Source organism: Ochotona princeps, chromosome 30 (genome assembly GCF_030435755.1).
Source record: "Ochotona princeps isolate mOchPri1 chromosome 30, mOchPri1.hap1, whole genome shotgun sequence".
NCBI lineage: Eukaryota > Metazoa > Chordata > Mammalia > Lagomorpha > Ochotonidae > Ochotona > Ochotona princeps.
In genome coordinates this window covers 15138326-15162925 of record NC_080861.1, presented here as the reverse complement: position 1 = coordinate 15162925, position 24600 = coordinate 15138326, and the positions used below count along the sequence as shown (strand labels likewise).

At 40.5% G+C, this 24600-nt stretch overlaps 1 protein-coding gene across 1 annotated transcript in view; it reads left to right on the top strand.

Annotated features, from left to right (window-relative positions):
- Nucleotides 1-24600, top strand: part of GADL1 (glutamate decarboxylase like 1) — a 115238-nt gene that overhangs the window by 35548 nt on the left and 55090 nt on the right. Inside the window, exon 12 of the mRNA XM_058657030.1 lies at nt 21436-21635. Coding sequence (XP_058513013.1) covers nt 21436-21635 — 200 coding nt within the window. The remainder of the gene's footprint in view (nt 1-21435; nt 21636-24600) is intronic.

Here is a 24600-nt window from a genome sequence, read left to right as displayed (position 1 = left end):
AAGTCTGGACCAGGAACCAGAAACCCTATCTGGGTCTTTCACGAGTGGCAGAAACACAGGTCCTTAGGCTGTCGCCTCCTGCCTTCTCATGCTGCATGATCAGGAACCTGGATGGGAAGCTGGATTGGACAGGGTATGCTGGTGTCACAAGTGGCAGCCTGAGCTGCTTCACCACAATGCTGACCACCTCATCTCCCCCCAACACACAGTGTGAAGCAGCATACCCTTGACTGTGCATTCTGAATGTTCCTTCCTGCTAGTACAGAGGAATTCTTTTTGACAGGTTTTAGGAAAAAGCCTTGTTTGTCTTATCCGTGTGGTACATTCATTGCCTCCTCACACTCCTGCTTATGTCGGCACTTAAAACAAGTCTTTAGATGGTGCCAACGTTTGGCCTTTTATCTACATGCCTCAGAGGCCAATAATAAATCAGTGAGTCATGCTATCCCTTTTCAGAAACCATATTGTCTTTCCTCTAGGAAGTTATTTTTATTTTAGTGCCTAATGATGCTGTTCTTTATTGGAGACTGGACAAGTGGAAGAGGCACTTGCAATCTGAGGTGCCCTGGGTCCTCTCCTGACCCCTTCTAATGAACAGAATGACATTAACAATCTGTCATTTTGCTAGCAGTGGCTGCTTGCAATGTTGGACCCGGCATCTTGGATAACAGTTTCCCAATTTCATCCTTGAGTTCCTTCAAAACTCTTGGGTGACTGCCACCTGGTCCTACTGATGAAGCTACATTTATTTCATCAGTTGGCTTAGATGAGTTGAGGTTTTGCCCACTATTGGATTTCATATTTTCTGCCTTTCTATTTCTCGAAAACCCTGAGGGTGTATGAATCTCTCGAATACCATTCCAGGTGAAGAACACACTATCTTGCAGCCATCCCAGAATGGAATTTCAACCTTGCTTCTCTGTCAAACATCAAAGAAGATTAAGACTTACTAAGAAATGAACCAAAAGGGGGAAAAATAACATTTCAACTTTTTGTTCTTTGGTCCTGTCTGATTCAACAAAACCATTAGCCAAAACTGTGCTAGAAAGAGGATTCTGTTTATAAACTGATTTTTTTAAGTCACTGTTGTGACTCCAACCCATCACATATCTAAGATTTATCAAGGTAATTGAACAGTCTGATAATTAGTTATTTTTATTGTTATGCTATTTATGTGAATACATCATTACCTGTTTGTTCATGCTTTTTAATGTAAATTTTGGTTATTCCTGTTTCTGACTTTGCCAAAAGGCTACTATGAATATTTGTGTGTGTGTGTGTGTGTGTGTGTGTGCACACGCATGTGTGCCATCTTAACTTTCTGTACCTCGCAAGTCCCACTTGGGAAAGACCTTTTCTATTGAAGACCATATTTAGGAATTTCTTAATGAGACATATGGTAACACATGCTATTACAGTTTGTCTCTTAGAAATTGTCTTCATTTCTTACAGAATTCTGTCATAAAACCTTGATGACATGTTTCTAGTCTCTTTACTTTTGGTGTTACATCAAAATGTTAGCTATTTAATTACCGTTAGTTTTGGTTATAAAATAACCTTTTTACTATCTAAATATTTTTGCGCTTTCATTTTCTTCTGTTTAGCTATGTGGATTTTGTTTAGCTTATCTGTCTTTAGCTCCATTATGCTTCATGACACAATGGATGGAGACATTTTACGAGTTTTGAAAATTCTGCTTCATCATTGCCTCTGCTTCTCACTGTCTTTAAGCTGTTCCTGTTAAATCCAGGTGTTCACATTGTTTCTACTCTCTGTTTTGTACATTCTATAATCTTGTCTTCACATGATTCATTGTGCTCAATAGTTTCTGCATTATCCTGTTTCTACCATTCTCCATACTTACAATGCTATGGCACAGACAGAATGATGGGTTTGTGAGTGTTGCTGAAGGACTATACTCTTGTAATAATATGGGGGAAAACAGCAGGGGAGGAATGTGTAGGTGGAGAGGGGGATCCTTGTGCCTATGCAACTGTATCATGAAAAAGAAATACACCAAATAAGCCTTGGCTTAAACTCTAAGTAGCAGGGGTGAGGAACATATGAATTGATTCTCAATCGTTTGAGCTGGTTTACCAAAGCATCCACAGGCAGGACTCTATGTTAAGCAAATAGGTACAGTTGGCTGAGCTTTAAGTTGAAAATTGTGTATAACCACGAATGAGGTTATAAACATCCAAATAGCACTTGGCAGAAAAAGGTTCCCCACCCCGGTACTAGAGGAAGCGTAAAACAGTCTAAAGTGGAAATGTATTAGAGGTTTTAATTAGAGGTTTTGATGGATCTAAAGTGGAAAACAATAGTTTTTCAAGAACGTTAGCAAATTTAGGACATTGTGTAAACTGGGTCATGGTAGAACATTAATTAGAGGTCAGAATAATTTAGGTTTAAGCCAAACTCTACTTGATGCTGCATTGACAGAGCAATCTATTCAATGGATCAAACTGCTGTTTGCTATTGGGACAAATCCACTTGCTGTAATAACTTAAAAATGTTTCATCTGATAGGCACGTCTTCATTCACTCTTTTGCAAATATGTTTTATTCCTATCTGTTTATTCTTCCAAAGAATGTTTGGATAAAATCTCTTTTGAGCTTTTTGGTGTGGGGAATAATGAACTAATAGGAAAGCAGAGATGAGCACCCATGAGCCCACACATGGCTTCAGTAAGGATCAATCCATAACTTAAGCTGCTCTCATGGGTAATTCCTCCTCTTCCCTGTGCAACTGTGAAACAAAACAAAACAAACAAACAAACCAAAAAAAAAAAAAAAACCAAACAAACTGGAATCAATCATAGACTTGTGTCGTCTTGGCTGTGAATATTTCAGTTCTGCATTTATAGTGGTTTTTGTCAAGGAGAAACTTACATGTTTGGTAGGTTAATTATAAATATTCATTAATCTCATTATGGAAACATCTTGTGTTTTTGTTAAAAACCCTATAATTGCTAATGCTGGTATAAAGAAAACTATTTTCAGTAGTTATTTATATTTAACTGATTTCCTAGGTTTCTTATTAGTTCTGAGAAAGCCAAGATTTTTACTTACCTACATTGTAAAGAATATATCAGTATAAATTATAATTAGTTTTCCTTCTAATATGTATGTTTCACAGTAGTCACATTTATAATGCACTAAATTGCTAAAAGTATGTTCAATAACAATAATAATAAACAGAAAACATTCCTATTTATTTGTAATTTTATTGAATTGCCCTAAGATATGCATTCTTTATATAATCCTCCCAAGAAATGAGTATTGAATTTTATCTTCTTTTTATCATCTGATGAGCTCTATCTATAGTTTTACACACTTAAATATGTTAATGGATTCTCTTCATTACTGATTAACCTCATTTTGTTGCAGTAAATTATTGTTTTAATGTATCGATGAATCTATGTCCTTAGATTTTTGCTTTATTTTAGTAAGACTGCATTTTTGAATGCCAGTTTTAAAACTTCCTTGTTTCAAATAATTTGCATAGAGATCACAAATTCTTTGGAATTTTGGCGCAGATGATTTTTTTATTTTTCACATTTTTATTGAACTGTAAGAATTTCCTGCTCTACTTGAGTCACTTTTAGTAACACTTTTTTTTCAAATATTAAATGCATTTCATTAATATTCCAAAACATGCTTGAAATTTTAACTTTCAAAATCTTGGTGTTTTCCTTTGCTGATTTGTTTTGCTTATATTACAATCTTCTCTCTATGAGAAATCACTTTCTTCACATTTATTTTTCAGGTGACATCCCTATGAAATTTATAGGCTTATCATCAATTTTCTCCTTTCTATTTTTGTTCTACAAGAATGCTCTTTTACATTTGAGGGATATTTGAACCCAATGCCTTAAGTTTTGTTGCGGCATATCCTCTTTTACATTATATTCCAATTAATCTATACAAGTAATGATATATACAATGATTTTAATTTCACAATGCTTTAAGATATGTGTGGTCAAGTAAGGAACTCAAAAGTGACAATGTGGGCCTTTTACATTCCAAGACTGCTTGGAAGAATATCTGATCATCTAGAAAACATGTTCACATCTTCTTTCTCCAGCAGATAAACCTGTTGTGATATTTAAGGGAGAGAGAAGGGGGCTCAAAAGAAACAGGTGTTTGATGTGTGAATGTATAAAGAAGAGGGCACCAGGAAAGAACAGAACCTCCCTGTCAGGATAAGGCTACAGGCATTTTAGTCTCTTTTGGCTCAAGTTCTAGATAAGAAGTCAGGGGGCCTCCTCTGGCTCTGTCTCCCACATAAATAAGAGCAGAAACTAGAGAGAGACAGGAAGGAGATTGCACTAGGTATGGCAGTGTCTAAGGTAGTCCCTGGTTTTCTTGAGAGCTTCAGAGTGTCTGATAAGGGCATGATCAGAAGTGACTGAAAAGTAAACAGCATCCACGGACCCTGAAAACAGGGGCAGGTGGAAGGGAGCATGACTCACAGGATCTAACCATCAAAGACTCTCTCCTGTAGGTCTTTGGACTGAGAGGAAGATGAGATGGGCTTGGATGTGGAGCAAGTGTGTCACTACAAACAGCAGTGAGCACACTGGAGAGCCAGACTTCACTCCACGGTGAGGGGAAGGGTGCTAGAATCAGCAGGTGCAAGTGTAGACTCTCTAAACAAATTTGAACTTAGGATAAACAGCATGGAGTATTTTGGTGGGAATTTTCCCCCCAAATATTGTATTAAGTGTACCTCACACTATTTCAAATTAATTTATGTGAAATTCCTTTCAACGAGATTCTGTGTATTTTGCTGCTTATTGATTCAAGCAGAGAGACAGAGACGACAAGCAGAATTCTCCCATCATCTAGTTCACTCCTGCAAAGCCTGAAATTCCTAGTTCTGGTTCAGACCAAATCCACGAACCAGGAATTCAGTTGAGGCTTCTCTTGTGTGGAGCAGAAACTCAGCCATGTGGGCCATCATCTGCTGCCTCCCGAGATGTGCATCAGAAGGAAGCTGGAGATAAGTCTGGAGCCCGAGTTGAAACCAGACACACTTTTGCCTAGAATACAAGCAGGCTTAAACAGACTGGCGTCTGAACCACAGACCCAAATGCTCACCCCAAATATTGTGTATTTCAACTGCTAATCTTTCTCAGTAGCATTTGTGAGACTCACAATATTATACAGTGAACAAGGAGAGTATGAAACACTGTCAGAGGGCAAAATCATGATCAATCATATTTCATGTCTGAATAGTCTGAGAAATCACTCAACTTCGATATTCTTAGAGTGAGCAGATTAAATTATATATATATATATATATATATATATATATATATATATATATATATATATATATATATATATATATCAGAAATCATGCTAGCCCCAAATCAACTGGAAACCATTTATGGGTAGTGAAACAAGCCCGTTTCTACTTTTTACTGGTTTAACATTATGGGAAGTTTTGCATGAAGCCTGTGAGGATAGAGTGTATTGAAATTATATTTTCACAAAAATTTAAGAAAAAAAAAGAACAGAAGGATTGAGGGAGGGAAAAAAGAGGGAATAATGACTATCTTCTTAGACTTGTACCCATGAAATATATGAAATTTGTTCTCTTTATCTGAGCATACATTAAAAAGCAAAATCAAATGTTTTCATACATGTAAAGTGCTGTTGCTCTCAGATTATAACAATTACACTTGCTTTAATGTTTCTGTGGTGGGAGAAACGATGGGTAAAATATGATAGCTCTCAGTATTATGTTTCCTCTGTGTCCATGAAGCCAGCACAGGCTAGAGCAGAATCTCTGTGTTAATTGCCTATTTATTGTTTTTGCCTCTGGTCCAGCTGGCTAGGGCTGTGGATAGGACAAGCATCAAAGAGCAGTACATCACATCCATGTGTGTGGGAGAAAGAAGGGAAGGGAGCTCAACAAAGAGCCTACATCGTGTCAACTGTATACAACTTCCCTCTCTCACTGGAACAACTTACTTTGGGGGTGCTAGGTTTGGAATTTGGCCCCAGACACAGAAAAGGAATAAAGAGAATATGTTGTGTCTTCGCATTTCTAGTTTGGTGGCAGTTGTTAGAAAGAAGTTTGCAGCTGTTTTTTTTTTTTTGTAATGCTACTCTCTTTCTAGCACATGTCATTCTGCCCTTGTCATGGAGTAGCACATGTCACTATTATATGTGTTTTGGATCTTATCTTGGCATATTATTCCTCTGTTTTATTACTCCTTGTAGACAGCACTGCAGTGCGGATTAAACCCTCAACACCCAGTTACAGAAATACAGATGTCCTCATTTTGAGGACTGTCAGGGTTCCTGTGCCGTTTCAATATCCAGCTTGCCAGGGATGCGCTGAAGCATAGTGAAATACACGACTATTTTCAGAACTTGAGAGAATGAGAGGTTTATCTGTAATCAGGAAAAAAATGTTTTCTGCCTGTAAGGTAGCAATATCAAGTGTTAGACGGTTGCTCTCTCCAACAGATTTTACTTCCCAATTATGAAAGTGATAGGACTCCCTTCACTTTTAAAGTGACTCTCTTTAGAGGAGAGTCGAGGTTTTCAAATGATTCTTTTCTTTAAAAGGACTACAGTTTGGTACCCATCATCCAGACTCCTCCATCTTCAGTGTTAGAGCACAAGAATGAGTTCCCACTGTTACACAGTTCAGCAGAGTCACAACAGTTCACAAAGCAAAAGGAACAAGCCCCAAGCCACCAATCATGAAGTAATGTCAAAGATTTGGAAATGTTGATCACTCTACGTTGATTGGTACACATGCATTGCAAGGTTACGTGGTAGCTCACTTATATATACAGCTATTGTTTATTTATTTTAAAAAATGATGATCACTATTCAAGAGAAAGAAATCAAAGAACGTAGCCATGGAAGTGATTCATGGTGAGGTTCGCTTCATGGAGCCGTAATCCAAAGTGCATTGTGGAGTCTGATACTGACTCTAGAGTGAATTAATGTGCATCTCATGGTGTTTCACTTTCCTGGATGGGACTGTTTTTGCCAAAGCCTCTGCAGTTCCAGGCTTCCCTTGAGCAATGCTGCTTTGATTGTGTTTATCACAAAATGACCAGACAATGGTAGGCCAGATGCGATCACATAGAAGATAGAGTGTCCACATCATAGCACCTTCCCTGGGAGTTGTGAGGCAGGAGAGAAGGGAGATGACTCCGATCACTACGGTTTAGTGTGACTTGGGAGCAGAGTAGCTCTTAGATCATGGTGCCGTTCTGGGGAATGCCCTCAGCAAGGATAAGCTTGGGACTGTGATTGTGTCGAAAACTTCACTTCATGATGCTACAACTTATAGTCATCCCCTGGTTTCTCACAAATTCGGAATGGTCAGAAATCAAGAATGCGTGGTCTTTGCAGGGTGGGGTCGAGGGGAGCAGTCTGATGTCTGGGTCAGGACATAGGACCAGGGGGTGATGTTCTGGTCATGGAGCTGATAAGAAATGGAGGTCACCCATGAAGGGCTGCAGATGCCAGGTTGTTCCTGCATACTCATTGTCTATTGAGGAGAAAACCAGACTCTGTCTTCTTGTTCTTTCTCAAAATTCAGCTCAAGCATCCAGCCTCTCAGAGGTTCTTCATCTTTTCTCTTAGCCTGCCATTTGCATTTGCTCAACCCAAAACACAAAGTCTTGTGATAGTGAGACAGCTGGCTTGGAATCTGGATGGGACTGGAGGCTCCTTAACTGTTCTCATACCCAAGACAGGCCTGGAAATCTTAACGGACAGGTGACTGTGTGGTTGAACCTAGTAACTCAATTAATATCCGTAAGCAATCCCATGAGGGAGGGATCATCATGCTGCCAACTGTACAGATGAGAACTCTGATTACAGAAAGCGTAAATAACATGCCCAGATTCACAGAACTAGGAAGGGACAGAACTGGAATTCAAACCCATCCAGGCTCACTCTGTAGTTCATGCTTTTAATCACTTGGCTCAGACATTCCAATCAAGATGGCAACCTCATTTGTTACCTGAAATGATGAACTTTAGAGTTGCAATTTTTATAGAGAAATAGCAAATATTAATGTTAATGTTTAGGAATAAAATGTGAGTGGTTTACTCTTTTAAGGAACGATATGAAATAAAACGGAGTTGCTGATTTTACTAATCCTCATTCACTTCTGTCTATCCAGTCTGGCTGTTCAAGCTGACTGATAAACCCCCTGCCAGCCTCGTTTCATCCCCGGACTCTTGCCTGTGGGTTTGTCCTTTACACTTTTCCTCTTCCAGCCCAGTTGTGGGAATTTGGGGAATGATCCAGCAAATGAAAATATGTATGGACTTGTGTGCGTCTATCTGTCTATCTCCCTCTCTCTGTCATTTGCTAGTATCAGATTTTCTGTCATCTTTGACACCCTCCCAGGGTTTGAAAAAACACTGGGCAATTGATGGAGCTCCTCCTCCCCAGGATTTGCAGTCCTGGTTGTTTTATATGCACAGGCTTTGCTTGTATCCTTTGGGATGTTTGCAGTTCATCAGGCAAGCGTTTCCTTGTATGGTTTGGAGCTGTAATTTGCACTGAGGTTGATTGGCTGGAGGATCCCAGAAGTCATCTCTTCCCCTGCTTTTAACCCACCAGCAAGCCCTTCTATGTTCCTTCTTTCCCTCTTTCCTCCTTTCTGCTCTTTGATCATGGTAGCTCCTCCTTGCTGCTTGCATATAATCAGCTCTCAGTTTGAGATTCATGGCCCTTCGTGCCCCATTATTTCAGCAAGTATCCCCTGTAAATGACAAAGTACAACCTCAGGATAACAGAGAGTGAGCCCAGATATAACCAGTTCCATTATGGAACACAGCCTCCTCCCCAATACACACACACACCCCACATGCATGCACAAGTACACACACTCATGTACACACACGTGCACACACGCATACACACACATACACACATTTAGGATGTAGAGGGAAGAGCAAAAATTAGATATTCTAAGCTAGTGTGGGTCTGGATCATTTATGTCATTTTTCATAGAAATTCAATGCTAGATTTCTCAAAGCAACCAAAAGCAAGGCCATTTTATTTTTAAAATCAAGTATCTCTTTTATTAGCTGTATATATACTGTGTGAAAGATTGAAAGTGTGCCTTAAAGAAAATAAAGGATACTATCTTACTCTCCTTTATTTTATGTATTTGAGAAAAAGAGAGGTGAGCTCGCCCATCTTCTGATGGACTCTAAATGGCCTCCATCATGGGAGTAGGCTGGATTAAAGCCAGGTACCTGGAACCCTCCTACCCTTATCTTCCACATGTGAGGTAGGAACCCAAGTGCTGCTTTCCCACCTAGGGAAACAGGAGGATGGCTGGGAAACAAAGTATCCAGGATACAAACCAATGCTGTGATGTGAGATGCCAGTGTTGCAGGTGGCAGCTTAATATGCCATGCCACAATTCACAGTTACAGCTCCTGTTTTAGTAACTACATGGATCTTGCATGAAAAGATTGAAAATTTGCCTTAATGAAAATAAGATACAATCAATTGCCATTCTTCTCTTCCATTTATTTATAAAACTATCTGAGAGGGAGATAGACATAAAGAAATTTCCAGTTTTCTAATTCACTTGCCAGATGCCAGGAATATCTGGCTGGGACTGGGGTTGGCCAAAGTTGGAAACAGAGAATGCAATGAATATCTTCCTTCTGAGTGTTGGGGACTCAACCACCAGAGTCACCCTCACTGCCAGCCAGGTGTGCATTGGCCAGGTGATAGAATCAGGAGCTGGAGTTGGGAATCCAAATCCAGGTACACGGATGTGGGATACCATTTTCTTAGTTCCTAGGATTAATGCCTGCCTTGGCTGTCATTTTTCTAATCAAAGAAAAAAGACTCTGGTTCGAAGCTGTTGTGTAGGTATGTTTACATTTTTTTGTATCTCTGCAATTTGGAAATGATTATCTCACTGAGTGTACATACCTGTTTTGGCCATTTAGAGGGGACTTTGGCGTTCACCAGCATCTAGGAATACATTTTCAAGTAGGAGATTTTCCTGGGATTAAACGTGATTGAATAGGGAAGAATTGATTCACAGGCCTCAAAGCCCAGAAAGACGTACAATCAAATTCTGCTGCTGCTTGAGGTTGTCGGGCATGGCTTTCTGAAGTCACTTCATCTTTCTAAACCTCATTTATTTTCTCTGTAAAGTTAGACACCACCTACAAAATAATTTTTAAAAGGTCATGAAAAATGGAATGAAGAGATGTTTATTTTTAGTACAAAAACTGTTTGAAACCCATGCTTGTTTGAATGGAAGATGACAGAGAGGGGGGGAAAGGCAGACAGAAACACACACACACACACACACACACACACACATTTTATTTGCTCATTCATTCCTCAATTGCCCACAACAGTCAGGGCTGGACCAGAAACGAGGAACTCTATCCACAACCCAGATACTTGGACGATCATTTATTGCATCACCGGCACGTTAGTAGGAAGCTGGGTTCACAACAGAAGTAAGGCTGGATTCCAGGCACTGATACATACTATGAATATCCAAGTGTCAGTTGAACGTGCTGTGACACAATACTGCTCTAAGTTCCTTACAACAAATGTTTCCCATATGGATTTCGGTATTCTTTTGCCTGAAGATGAAATTGTTTCCCTGCTTAAAGTCTCAAATTTGTATTTATTTGAAAGGCAAGGAAACAGACATAAAGATACAGATTTTCGAAACTCTGCTTCATTCCTCAAATACCCACACCAGCCGTGGACCAATGTGTAAAGTTGAAGCTAAGAGTCCAAACTTCGACGGAGGTGTCCCATGTGGGAGGCAGGAACTCAAGTTACTGAGTCATCAGCTGCTGCCTCCCAGGGGTACCATTACCAGGAAGCTACTTCAGAAGCAGAGATGGCCCTTGAACCCCAGCATTCCTATATGAGATGCAGGGGGCCTCAGGACTATGTCAGATGCCACCCCCAAGTAACTTGTTTTTGAACTACACTTGTCATGAATTATTTGAAGTAGCTATATATTTTGAAAAAAAAAAAGTGCACGTAGTAAATGATATGCATAAGCGTGCAGCATTGTGAGGCACACAGGGAACACTAAAAATATATGATTTCTCTTCTTTGGATGTTCAACTTGAGGAATATGTACATACGTATGCACAGAATTCCTCATCTGAACAAATGAAAAAGTCCTTGTCATTTTAGGTCATCTCTGTATTACATTAGAAGTCTTTGAAAACAAAACGCTTTTGTCCACTACATCTTTGTTTCTAGCCAAAGGTTTTACCAAGTACTTTCCAATTCATTTTCATGTATTATTTAAGGTTACTTTCAAATAGGATTGTCCGTGGTTATGGTAATATCAACAATTTCCAACAACTCATCAGCAGGATTTATACAAAGAAGAGCAAGGAATGTGTGCTTCTGAAATTGCCTTCCTCCACAGCGTTTTTCTCTTCTATAAAATCAATCCCCTGTCTCCCCTCCAGGCCTCAGAGGCCAGACCTCTCGAGGATGCTCAAACTCCAAGAAATGCAGGCCAGATGCCTTGCTGTTGTGCGTGGAAAATTCCATTTGAACAGAAACCAGGCCCTCGTTAACAGCATCACAATAAGCTGGACAAAGAGATTGATTCTGTTAACTATGGTGCTCCTCGTGTGGAACTGCTGTTTTAGCCTCAGACCAAAGCCACAGCCTCGCTCCTTCTTATCTTTATCCAACCTGAAAAACAGCAGCTTCATACATGTTTGTGCACTGATTTGGGGCTGGGGTATGTGTAACTAAGCCATTGAGACAGAATACATCTGTGCTTTGTTAATAAATGCTGTCTTACAGACATGCATTTAAACATTATGCCATGAACAACCACAGTATCTCTAAGAGGTGGATCAGATGAATGATACATAACATAACTAGGCAAAAGGATGCAGCTAACAGCTACATAGATACACAGAGTTTCAAAGTAGCAAAGCAACAAAAGACAAGCTTTCTGGATGCTTTTGCTGTGTATGGGTCGCGATGTGTGTGATCAGCTTCTTCCAACACGCGCTTGGTATGCAAACATCTCTTGAGGATCCACTGTATTTGCTCATTTCACTTTCTTCCTGCTCCGCTTCCTCCTCATTCTCCCTTCCACTCTTTCCCCCACCATGTGCACCACACACACATTTTCTGTCTTCTTTCTTTCCTAGCTCTAACATCCTGCGAGCTGCCTTACATCTCTTTGGCCACAAAGTCAGGTGTAAATGAATGTGTATCAGAATTGAAACTCAGTGTCAGAAGTCGTGTTGGAAGAGCCAGGACACAAATCCTCCTATCAGAGATAAATGAATGAAATTTACACATATCTAGGTTGCTATAACTAGTTCCTGAAAACAGATAGTTCCCCTGTACCACTAGTTACCAAAATCACAAAGACACAGCAAATCAAAACATTGGATGCTTTCAGGTCCTGTTTGAAAATTACATCCCTGGACCTTCGTGCTATAATTTGGAGGTTTCCTCACTCTGTGATCCAGACTCCAGTATAATTCCATCTCTATCCTATCTTCTCTTTATCTCTGCAGTGAAATGCTCATTCCATTGTACCAACACGCAAAATTCTGATAGTGAATATTAAGTGTGTAAAAAAGTCAGATGATCAAACTGGTATACATGGTCCCATAAAATGCTGATACTTCTTCACTTGCCTCCAGTTTCAACAGGAATGTAATGCTGAAACTTCTAAATTTGTTTTGATGAGAGGTCAGGATTTCTCACAGTAATGATTCTCAGTCCTGGCTATCTATTAGCATCAGTTGGGGAACTTTGAAAAAATAGATTATTTTCCTTACCTGGCAGCAGAAATTTTGAATTTGTTTTTTGGTTCAGAAGAAGAATTCTGCCTGGCTATTTTTTTTATATCATACAGATGATCCTAATACTATCCAGGTTTAAAAATCACTGCACCAGTTGGTTTTGAAGTACGTAGGTAAGTCACATGAGCTTTCAATTCTTCCTGTTAATGCTCTTACCATAATAGAATATAACAGGAGGTGTGTATTCCACATAGCATCAGTTTCATGGAGAAGTATAGGTGGACACTTGAAAAGGTCTGTGGGAAATGGAATAAATAGATACGTTCATTTTGTGCAAAACGTTAAATCTGTGAATGGTTTTTCATAGCACACATTTCCCATGAACTTTTTGAAGTGCCCTCATTTAACGGTGTAAGCAGTATTCCATATTTTAAAATAATGCCTTTCTATAGGATGTAGTCTTATTTTTGTAAGTCACTGCTTTAAATCACCTTTATCAGAGCAGGTATGCTAATGGTTGCCAACGGAGAACTGGAGCACATCCACATGTCCTGAGAAGAGACGCCTCATCCTGTTATTTTTAAATGCTTGTGGGACACGTAAAGGTATTGCCAAGTGATCTTCGCACTATCAAATGTTCCTTACCTATTTATAGAAACACTTACACATTCTTTAAGAAGCCGAATCCAACATTCCTTTCTTCTGAAGACTGAGTCACATTAAGTTGCATTACTCAAAAGTATCTTTTAGTTCAGTCCCCTCATTTTCAACTTAGCTCATTCCCATTCCTGGTTCAGGGTATTTAAGGAAGATTTATACTTCCGGAGAAGAGACAAGGTCTCAGGTCATGCACTTAAATAGTCTCACTGGTTGGAAACGGCCCTCGCCCCGTCTCTGGGCTTTAGATTCCTGCCTGTCTGACTCTCCCAGGAGGATTCCTGGAGGCAGAAGCGGGCTATGGTATTAACACAGAGAGCTCAAACATTTCAGGATGATCAGTGATTTTTACAAGTGACACCAAATTTATCCAATGCCTGTAATCTCTTAGCACATTCACTTGATGATAACATGTGAGCCTCTGTCAGGAAATCTGGTGTATTCTTAGGCCTTTCTAGCCCTGCGCTTGGAGTGGGCACTAGAAAAATTCCAGTCTCCTCCCTCTGGTTCATTTTACCCTTCACCCCAATACCTTATTCCCACCCACCCACCCTTTTTTGGCTATGGAAACAAACGCTTTGAAAGCTTCTATTTCCTCCATTCATTTTGCTGTGATGCTGCTGTGCTACCGCTGGAGGGCAAAGTAGCTCAAAGGACCGATTGAGAACATAGGCGAGTCCAAGGAGGCTGTGGTCCTATGACATCTACACTTGCCTAAACCGAGAGACAGCCAGAAGGGAGTGAGAGCTCCTGTCCGTAAAGGATGCCAAGTGTCTCTGGCCTCTTTCCATCTTGAAACGTAGCAGAGTTGAAAGGTCCGCTTCACAACTTACAACACGGTGAGTGGGCACTTTACAAAACAGGCCAAAAGTGCGAAGGAAAAGAGCGACAGTTACCTCCGCAGAGCAACTTAGCAATTCTCGAAAGAGGAGCAAAGATTGAAAACAAATGCAAGTGTCCATCATGGAAAACTTCTCTCAGAGTATCAGGAATGGAATCACGACGCTTTCTAGATAATGGTGAAATTAGACATGACCTGAATGAGATGAATCTTGAAAGGAAAACCCATCCCGGAAATGTAGCTCACAGCACTCAGAAACTTTCAGAAATAGCTTGAAACAGGCAAGCTGGTGAGCTGATTTGCAGAGGAGGTTGACAGTACTGCAGTGTTTGAGAAAGCGGAGGTACCAATGTAAACTTTACAGAAGGAAATGAATGGCAGGACAGGCTCAGATAATGGCAGAAGAAAGCACAGCAGGCTACTTAGTAAATCCTCTAGAAATTTAAGCTTGTATGCCTTCCACATGCCTTCCTAAAGAGTGAACAATGAGAAGGAACCCGGGATCAAGAACTGGCTGTTATGGAAGACTCAAGCACAAGTGGAGCTCTGGCTGTTTCCAGTAATCGAGAAATAACTCGACTGGAATGGGAAAGAGAGTTGACTCCTTTGACCAAAGTTCATTTAGGACTGGTGATCATAGAAGCGTCTATGTCAAGACGTGAACCCCTGGGGCGAAATCGAAGAACCCGTAAGATGCAACGTGTCTGAAATTAATCTTTCCCAATTGCAACGGAGGAAGCAAGAAGTCTGATCTGGTGACAAGTTCAACAAAAGTTTGTGTCCATTGTCAAAAATAATAAGCCTCTTTTCAAGCTGGACCTGACACCAGATGAAGTTAACGATTTTGGTATTCTGATAGAGAATAAAAAGTTACAACAGAAAGCAAATGAATCCAAACAGTAAGTCTGAAGGAGACAGATCAAAGAAAGTTTGTACAAAAAGTAATGTCCGTGTAAGGAATCCACACAAACCAGGATACCTGCTTAACACTGTAAGTGAACATACATCGAGCAAAATGCAGCATACATTATGTGCAGAAAATGAGGAGGCTGAGCCTGCCTTGCCAAAGTTGAAGGCAGATTCCCAGTGACATCATCCAACCATCAACCATCTTTGCCATTGGTTGGTAACTGCACACGAGACTAGGAAACTCAGATGCCACTTACCCAGAAATGAGACAGACTGTGAAGTGGAATATAAGTGCAAAGATGGTGATGCTGCAAATTATTTGGATGAACAGCTTTTCATCTTATCAGAGAACTTACAAAATGCTCGATACATCTGAGAGTCAGAAAGAGAAAACGTTTGCGAGGTTAGTGGAAAATAGAAGAGGCAAAAATAGTAGAAAACCATTTACTTTGAGAGAAAAGATGTATTAGTCCATTATTCATTACTGCCTGGCATTGTGTAGTTTTATAAAACAAAGGAAACATTGAGCTCACAGTGGTGATATTTCAAAGGCATGCCATCAGCAACTGCTGGGATCGAATGAGATCTCCTGGTGGAAGATGGCGTTATGGCGGAGCATCTGTGGGTGAGAGATGACATGGCTGGAGAGGAAGTTAGAGAGAAATTGGGGTCCCATAATCCCTTCTAAAGGAGTGCCCCCCAGTTAATCTAGGGATCTCTCAGGAGGCCCCAACTCTTTAAGGATGGTGTATCCCACCAACTAGCACCAACCCTTTGAGGACTGAGCTTCCAGCACATGGACTCTTGAAGAACAAGTTCAAACCATATCCCACTTTCATGCATCTATGTCTAGAAACAGATAATGGAAGATTCCTAAAGGTGATGGGCTATTTCAAGACTCTTAGCATGTTGGGTGAGGAAATGAGGGTCTGCTTCTTCTTCCTTTCTTTTTTAAAGATTTATTTATTTTTATTGGAAAGGCCATGTACAGAGAGGAGGAGAGGCAGAGAGGAAGATCTCTGGTCTGATGATTCACTCCCCAAGCGGCCACAATGGCTGGAGCTGAGCCCATCCAAAGCCAGGAACCAGGAGCTCTTCCAGGTCTTCCACGCAGGTGCAGGGACCCAAAGCTTTGGGCCATCTTTGACTGCATTTCCAGGCCACAGGCAGGGAGCTGGATGGGAAGCGGGGCTGCTGGGATTAGAACCGGCACCCATATGGGATGGCGGCACGTTCGAGGTGAGGAGTTTAGCCGCTAGGCCACGGCATCAGGCCTGATCCGCTGCTTCTTTCAGAGTTCAACACAGACCTGCACTTTTGCACTGGAAACCTTACCCTGACATTTTACTGTACAGTTCATTCTTCTTTCATATTTTTCCTCGTCCATCTTTGCCTTCTTCTATCTCTTCCTTCCTTTCTCTCTAATCCCTTGTTTTCCTCTATCCCCGTCTCTCCTCTTCTTTCCTTCCTTCATTCCTTCCTTCCCTCCATTCCTTCCTTCCATTCTTTCTTTCTGTGCTAATATGGCCCTAAGTATCGCTGGAGTCACATGTGTTCAGAAGAATCTGAGAATGATTAAGAAACACAGTGAAAACCACAAAGAAAGGCCAGAAGTCATCTCTACAGAACAAAGAAAGGGTTGAAACAGGATCTTGGTAGTTCTGGCTTCTAATGCAGTATGCTGTTTGCTGCCTCGTTGCTTTTACCCACCTCTTCAAGAACCCTTCTTGGGTGTTTATAGAACACCCTCTTCCACATGCACTTCCATATCCTATTGATTCACTGGAGTTGTCATGGATTAAGGGTTCAAGTCCTAAATCTAAGCATCATTTGTTGAAACTCAATAGCTACCTGACCTACAGTAATCAACTGAATGTTGATGTGTTGCAAACTGTGTAGAATGGAGTTAGTGAAAACAATAAAGCTCTTTGGTTGTTGAGAGATTTAAATGAGTTCATGCGTTTACAGCATCTGGCAAATAGTGGCGACTCAGTAATGGTTATTTGTAGTCATTATGATTATCTGGTAGATTAGCTTGTGATCATACGGAATGAAAATCAAAGTAGTGGTTTTTGTACTCGTGAAGTATGCTGGTCATTTGTTTCTCTTTAGGTGAAATCCGTTATGCATCTCCTGCAGCTTTGCTATGCAAGGGGACCTGACTCCTACAAGCTCCCCATTCTTAGGCTCCCTTTCCAATTGGTTTCCTGCTAGATTTGTCCAGCTAAAGGCTCAAATAAAGGCTGAGGTTGGAAAGATAAGGGTGGCGCTCTATCACTCTCTGAGCAATGTTGAAGGAAATAAGAACCAAACTGTAAAGCAGTAAGATACCATTTTCTCAGGAGCTATTGCCACAAGGAAAGAATCTTCAGGGTTGAACTGAGCACAATCTTGAGCATAGGATGGACAATTCAGGACTTACAGCCAGGAAGTAGGATGGGGTCAACAGATAGAAAATGACTAAAAAAACAAAAATAAAACAGACAAAGAAATGGGTGGAAAGCGGGATACAGACTAAACAGATCTGAAAATGCTTCTGTTTAAGACAGCTCAGAGTAATCAGATTTGAGGAGTGAGAATTGAAGAATTGGGTCAGGCATCACAGGTGATCAGATATCCAAGGTGGGAAGGTTGTCTCTAAACCAACTCAGCAGAAGGCATGTCACCTTTGGGAAATGCAGCCTAGATGAGAATGGGTGGCAGCGCAGAGGGCACAGGGCTTAGAAGAGCCAAACGGAAGTCAAGAGGGGACCTTTGCCAGTGGCATCACCTGCAGGAGCTGCCCTGTCCCCATCCACAGCATCTCTCCAAACAAGGTCCCTCTCGACATTAACATATCACACCTGTCCCAGTCTCCACGTCTCCTACCATCAAGAGGGAAAGACAGAGTACTCAAGAGGGATCTGATTTAATCCGACCCAACGTTACCTGAAGATGACATGTGATGGTGCTTAAATCTTTCAAAAATTTAATGGCTTCAGAAACATGAAATTGGAGCAAGGCTCATATCCACTTTTTCACTCCTGAAATGCTCGCAACAACTGGGATTGGGCCCCAGGCCAAAGCCAGGAACTGGGAACTTAATTTAGCACTCATGTAGAGGTAGCAGGAATTCAATTACTAGAGCGCTCAACGCTGCATCCCAGGGCCTGTGTTAGGATAAAGCTAGCATCAGGGGCTGGAACTGGAACGTGAGCCCAGCTGCTCCACATGGGATACGGGTCCTCTGCTTCTAGGCTGAAACTTTGCCCATGATGAGCTTTGAAACTCTCCCTGTTGCTTAAGCTTCTCTCACTTGCAATGTACCAATCCTGAGATGAGTTGCACTAATCTCTGAGAACAATCTCATTTAATAGCACAGTATAAATAACCTGGTATTCCCATTGGATACTTGTTGCTGAAATTCATGTAGCTAGTATTTATGGTTCTGAAGAATTACGGGTCTGAAGATGATCCCTGTATTTGATAGCATAATAATAACTCATTACTTTTTTTCCCCAAAAATGTTAACTTTTACTAGACTTATTCCAAAATGTTTTCTCCAGAGATCTGAGCATCTTATACCAGCTGATGTATATCTTAAAACTAAAGGACAGCTCATCCATTTTAATACAAGTGTATAAACTAAAATGCAAAGCAGGAACTTTGGGGGAAACTATTTTCATTTATTTTTGATAAAGTAAATCCCCAGCTTCCAGTTGTATTTTTATGGAACTTTCCCTAGGCAGAAGGATTTTTCAGTGCAATGAAATTAACTGTGTCACCGCTGAAGGATAGTCAGTCACTGCTGTGCGCTTTCTCGACTCACCGCATCAGCCTATGATGATGCAGCTTGTTTTTTGATAATAGATGGGCCTTCTCCCTTTCTCCATCACTAACAATAGCCCCCACACCTTGCCCAAGACATGTCCAAAGCTCATTTGCTTTGGGGGACTTTTGAATACGTTAATGGAAGTGAATTTGTAATCACAATGTCCCTATAAGCACATGCGTGTGTGTGTGCGTGTCTGTGTTTCAATGTGCATATATGTTTTCTTTTCCTTAAAATATATGCAGTGGCCTTTTAATGCTATAATATATAGCCACAACTATGGTTGCTATGGAAACAATAGCTAAATCCCCAGACCTTTTAGGGTTGGGAGATGCAATGGTGATAGCTATGATCAGTTTGGAGACTGCTGATAAGACCACAGTGAAGATGAAAGAGTAAAGAGTGTTTTATATTTTGGTGTTTAAGTCAGAGCAAATCTACTCTTCTTTTGTGTTCACCGAGAGTATCGACCACAGCCAGACTGGGTGTTGACTGGTAATTCTTTATTTTACACTCAGATCATTGTGGATCCTGGATGGGTGAGATTGGAAATCCTTCATCACATTTGGTATGAAGTGTTATACATCTTGTAAAATCAAGCCTTTGGTAATGGAATACATTTGATTCTGGAACAATGCCTACCAAAGGCAATGATGTTGGGAAACCATCAAATGTGTGTTTTCAGTTGTGCAATGTGATAGCTTGCTGTTTTGCTTCTTGTTCTTTAACGACAAACTGAAATGAAGCACATTTAATTCACTCCAATCATAAAAGAGCATTTTTGAGGACCCCTGTGCTCATGGGGGATGTTGGTGTCATTTCCCTAAAGGACTAGTAGCTTTGCTTCATTGAGACTTACGGTGCACTGAGAGCTCATGTATCCATGTTTATTCTAGTCATACTCAACCCCCACAGGATGGGGAGAGAAGTGTGGCAAATAGGGAGTGTGATTATCTTTGACCTGATGGTTTAGTGAGGGTATTCTGGGCCAGTACAATCACGGGGTGACATTCCATAGATACATAAATGTGTAGGAAGTGATTCCTGTTTTTTAGAACTCTCTTGGCTGCAACAGAGAATATATGTCATGACTACTCACTGGGTGGGAACAGCATGGGACCAGGCCAACAGGTGTGGTCGAATATCAAAAGTAGATGGTACAGATAAGGAAGCTAAAAGGGAAGGAAAACTTGAGAGAGGACCCAGGAGAGTGGTTAGTGTTAGTAGATTTGAAAACTTACAAGCAGATAGTATGTGTTGGTGTGAAGCATAAAGTGTAAACAAGAGAAAGAAGTTCAAACAAATGGTGTGAACTAAGATACAGATGGGACATGACCTAGTGGGTAATGGACGTAAAATATATTTGTTACACTGGAGAGAAGAGGATGTTTACTGTGAGCTATGAATGACTGGTTAGGGGGACATCAGATGACATTGAATACAACATGGATTACAACTCAAGATAATTTAGGGTGTGAGGGAAAACATTAAAACAGTAATAGAGTAAGTTGTCACTCACTGCTCAGTGAGAGGGAAACAGTCAGTAAATACGAATGGAATTTTGTTGCAGCCAACATGAGACAACACAAAAGATTCTTTGGGATGGAACCGATGTTTTGCTATGGTGAGAACTTGTTCACTCTGGTTTAAACACTCATCCATAGCCCTTTCCTCAGAATTTACCCATGCACTGCTGTTGTGTCTAGTCTTTTCAATAAGGATCTAGTTTAAAGTCTATAGCCTTTTCTTAGGAAACTGTATAAAGTATACACACTGTGTTAAGATTCCCAACCTTCTAACCTTCAGTATGGAGTTTTAAATGGGTTACAGACAGATTTATTCATCTCAAAACTGGTCTATCTAGATGTTCTAAGGACAGTGCCAATCAGTGAAATTGTGCGGCTTGGTTCTAGTACTATCAGCTTTGGTTAGATAAATAATGGGTAATGATGTATGTCGATTGTGTCCAACATAAGGCAGTCATTAAGTGAGGTCCACCTTTGATCCAGTGTCAGACAGACTCTTTTATTTGTGTTTTCAAAATCAAGTGTATTCTAAAACTGGACAATATCACATTTCCTCTGATTTGTGGTAGCTAATACAGAGATGGTCAAAGGATTTAATGTGCATCAGTGAAATTGCCTTCTTGAGATGTAATTATTGTTTATAGTCCTTGTCTATATTCCTGCTGAACCATGGCCTTTTAACAAGAACTCTTTATTTGGTAGAGCATTAAGCCTTTGACTATAAGGAAAATTGAAAATACATTATTTGAAAATGAAGAAAGGTGAAGGGAGGGAGGGAAGTAACATTATCTTCTTTGAATTGTACCTATGAATTACACAAAATATGTTCTCTTTATGTTAACAAACGTAAATAAGAACGATGAACCAATAAAAGTAAACCCTCTTGCTACCCTTCTTTCTTCTTTTTCCCAAGGACCTGCTTAGGAAGTGCTACTCCGCCAAGGCGTCTTACCTCTTCCAGCAGGATAAGTTCTACGATGTCAGCTATGACACAGGAGATAAATCTATCCAGTGCAGCAGAAGACCAGATGCGTTCAAGTTCTGGATGATCTGGAAGGCTCTGGGCACCTTAGGCCTTGAAGAAAGAGTGAATCGTGCTCTTGCATTATCCAGGTACCTGTCTGTGTGTGCATGTGCATATCACATATGTGTTTAAAGCGACTCAAACAATGAAATCAATTTGTGCAAAGTCCTTGGTATCTGCTATGTGTTCCTTGTGAACAGATTAGTCCTGCCGATCTGCCCTTGACGATGCAAGGTCACTGAGAAGCACACTCAAGTGGAGGAGTAGATAAAGAACAAATGGCTCTCTTTTTTGCTCTAAGGAGATCGTGCTGCTCCAGCAGCACCCAGGAGGGTCCCCTTGTGTTTTCTCAAGGGTTGTTCAGTCTCTGTCTGTCAGCTGGGCTTTGCTTCTTCTGATTTTATTCCTGTGTCGGTCCAAGATCAGCAGGGCAGTTGTTTTTCTCAACAATCCCAAAGAACATCTGATTCCTTCTGAATAAGATAAATGTCCATCTCCAAATTAGTCATTGTTGCCAGGAAACAGTGATGAGTTCCAAGGTCACTGAATCACAGGCCCTAGCTTGACCCTGGGAAAAGAGGGAAACCCTCCTGTAGATATGTATACACAGTCCTCACACTGTGTATACAGAGGGAGAGACGTAAATACCCCGTGGTCAAAGAATGAGACTGGATCCCACCAATAATCATAGCTGTTCTGTTTTTCTGTGTTTCCTCCTGCTATTTAACAGTGGAAGCATTTTTTTCATAAATATAAATATATATATATATATAAAATCTTTAGCTGTAAATAATTCAATGACAGGTGTCTCAAAATAATGCTAAGCATATAAATTTTTGACGATTGTATTTTTTTATGTAGTTAGCCTTCACCTCAAGGGAGAATTTAGCTTAGAGTCCAAGGGTGCTTTCTAATTTTTGAAGAGAAATATCACAGGAGTATAAATGTTAATGTTTGGATTCTAGCCAGCAAACACTTACTGTTTTTAAATGTTTGTCTTGTTGAACTGAGCAGAATTAACGTTTCAGTGAGCATCACTACAGGCTCTGTGACCTACACTTAAATATTTAAAAAATAATCCCTCATTCTTGCTATTTCTCATAATAATTTTCTTACCTTCCCTAATGTTCCCACACTTTTAGTATCCAGCAATGTTTTCCTAGAATAAGGTAAAATTCATCCTGTTCACTATTCTCAATGCAAAGAAAAAATGCCGAATCCCTTTAGGCATGTCACTTGGAATGAGGATATAATTATAAACTTGAAGACAGTTTCTTCAGGAATTGAGAATTATAGTGAATTAGCAACAAAAAGCAAGCTTTTATTTCTTTTCAAATTCACTGGTTGATGGGCTGCTTTGCTTTCTAGAAAAAGTGGGATGTTTTCTCCATTCCAGGATCTATTTTGTTTGCTTGGGTCTACGTACACACGCTAGAGACCTGGTAAATTGGTTCTCAGGAGGAGGAAAAAGGCCCCAGTTTGTAATGCATGTCCATTTCCATGCTGTAAATATGCCTATCGTGGCAAACTGAAAGCTACCAACAACTGTAGCTTATTAACATTACTGAATATTTATTAACATTTGGCCATCACCAGTCTCCTGATATGATCTAGAACACTACTCTAAAAGTTCACTGACTTTGTGCAGCCAGCCAAATCCGTTCAAGTCACTGACTTATGAAAATGAAGATGTCATTTTTCTTATAGCCCACTTACCCGTGGCAACTTAATTCTGAGTTTATCGAATAAAAACAGTTCTCATTCATGTGGCATCATTTCTAAGAGTGTCACTGTTTTATTTTCAAGTGTGATTTCCTTCAGTAAATAGCAGCTCTGGCAAAGTGAAGCTATACATCGTAGTGCTGCTACATGGAGCCCACATCTGTCCGTTGACAGCCTGGATGTATTTCCCTTATCTGTGGCAGCTGAGACACCCATTTCTCCATGCCCCTAAATCAGGTCTTCGAAATACTGAAAAAGTGACACAACTCTTTCCTCCTGTGTTAGGGTCAAAGTTGTACAAGTTCATAGAAACAGTATCTTCATATTTCTGTACAGAAGTGGAACTTACTTTTGAGATTTGTATGTTCACTTTGACAATGAAAGAGCAGATTAAAAAAAAAAAACATTTACTTGAAAGATGGGCACTGGGTGAGAGAGATGAAGGGAAAGAGAAAAAAAGTTATCTTCCATCTTCTGGTTCACTCCTCAAGTAGTCAAAATGTCCGGCACTGGGCCAGGCTAAAGCCTCCAGACAGGAACTCTGTCCAGGTGTTCCTTGTGGTTTCAGGGCCCAAGTACTTAGGCCATCTTGTTATGCTTTTCCAGGTGCATTAGGTAGGGAGCGGAGCAGAGCAACCTGAAGGATTGCCAGTGTTACAGGCAGCAGTTTAGCTCAGTGCCGCAGCACTATGCCCTGAAAACCAGGCTTGGACAGACTATCAGTGCCTAACCTGATCAGTTGTGTCTCTCTCTCTTCTGTGCAAGTCAGGGCAGATACTTTTAAGAGGGTTGCAATTTCGATTTTGTGGATTGTCAGAAATCGAGCAGGAAAGAAAGAATCGGTGCTTAGAAGAACGCTAAGGCTTTCCATCATTTCCTTTTTGACAATGTCATTCCAATGAAGGAGAGAACATTGTTGAAGATAACTTTTCCTTTGGTTGTTTAAACATCAGTGACATTTGAAAGCCTAAGTCAACAAGTGATTAAGTATAATTGAAGCCCAGAGAGCTAAATGATCAAACTACTCCTCCTGGCACAAAGCAGATGTACCTGCTTAGAAGAGTGGGAAATGTTTTCTGATACCCAAAGTCTACCTGCTGCTCTGTGCAATTTGGAGGTCTCTGCTGTAGCACATAGGTTAAATGAACACTCACTGAGGGGTCATCGCTAAAGCAAGATTTGAGGAATCGTGTGTCTGAATTTTTTCAGTTACCACACAAGCGCTCTAGAGTTCCCATTTTGCAAGTCAGCTCTTTCTCCCATGCATCGTTTATCTATTCCCTTGACTCACAATATGTGCAGTCTCTTGAGGAAAATCCCTTTCACAAACTT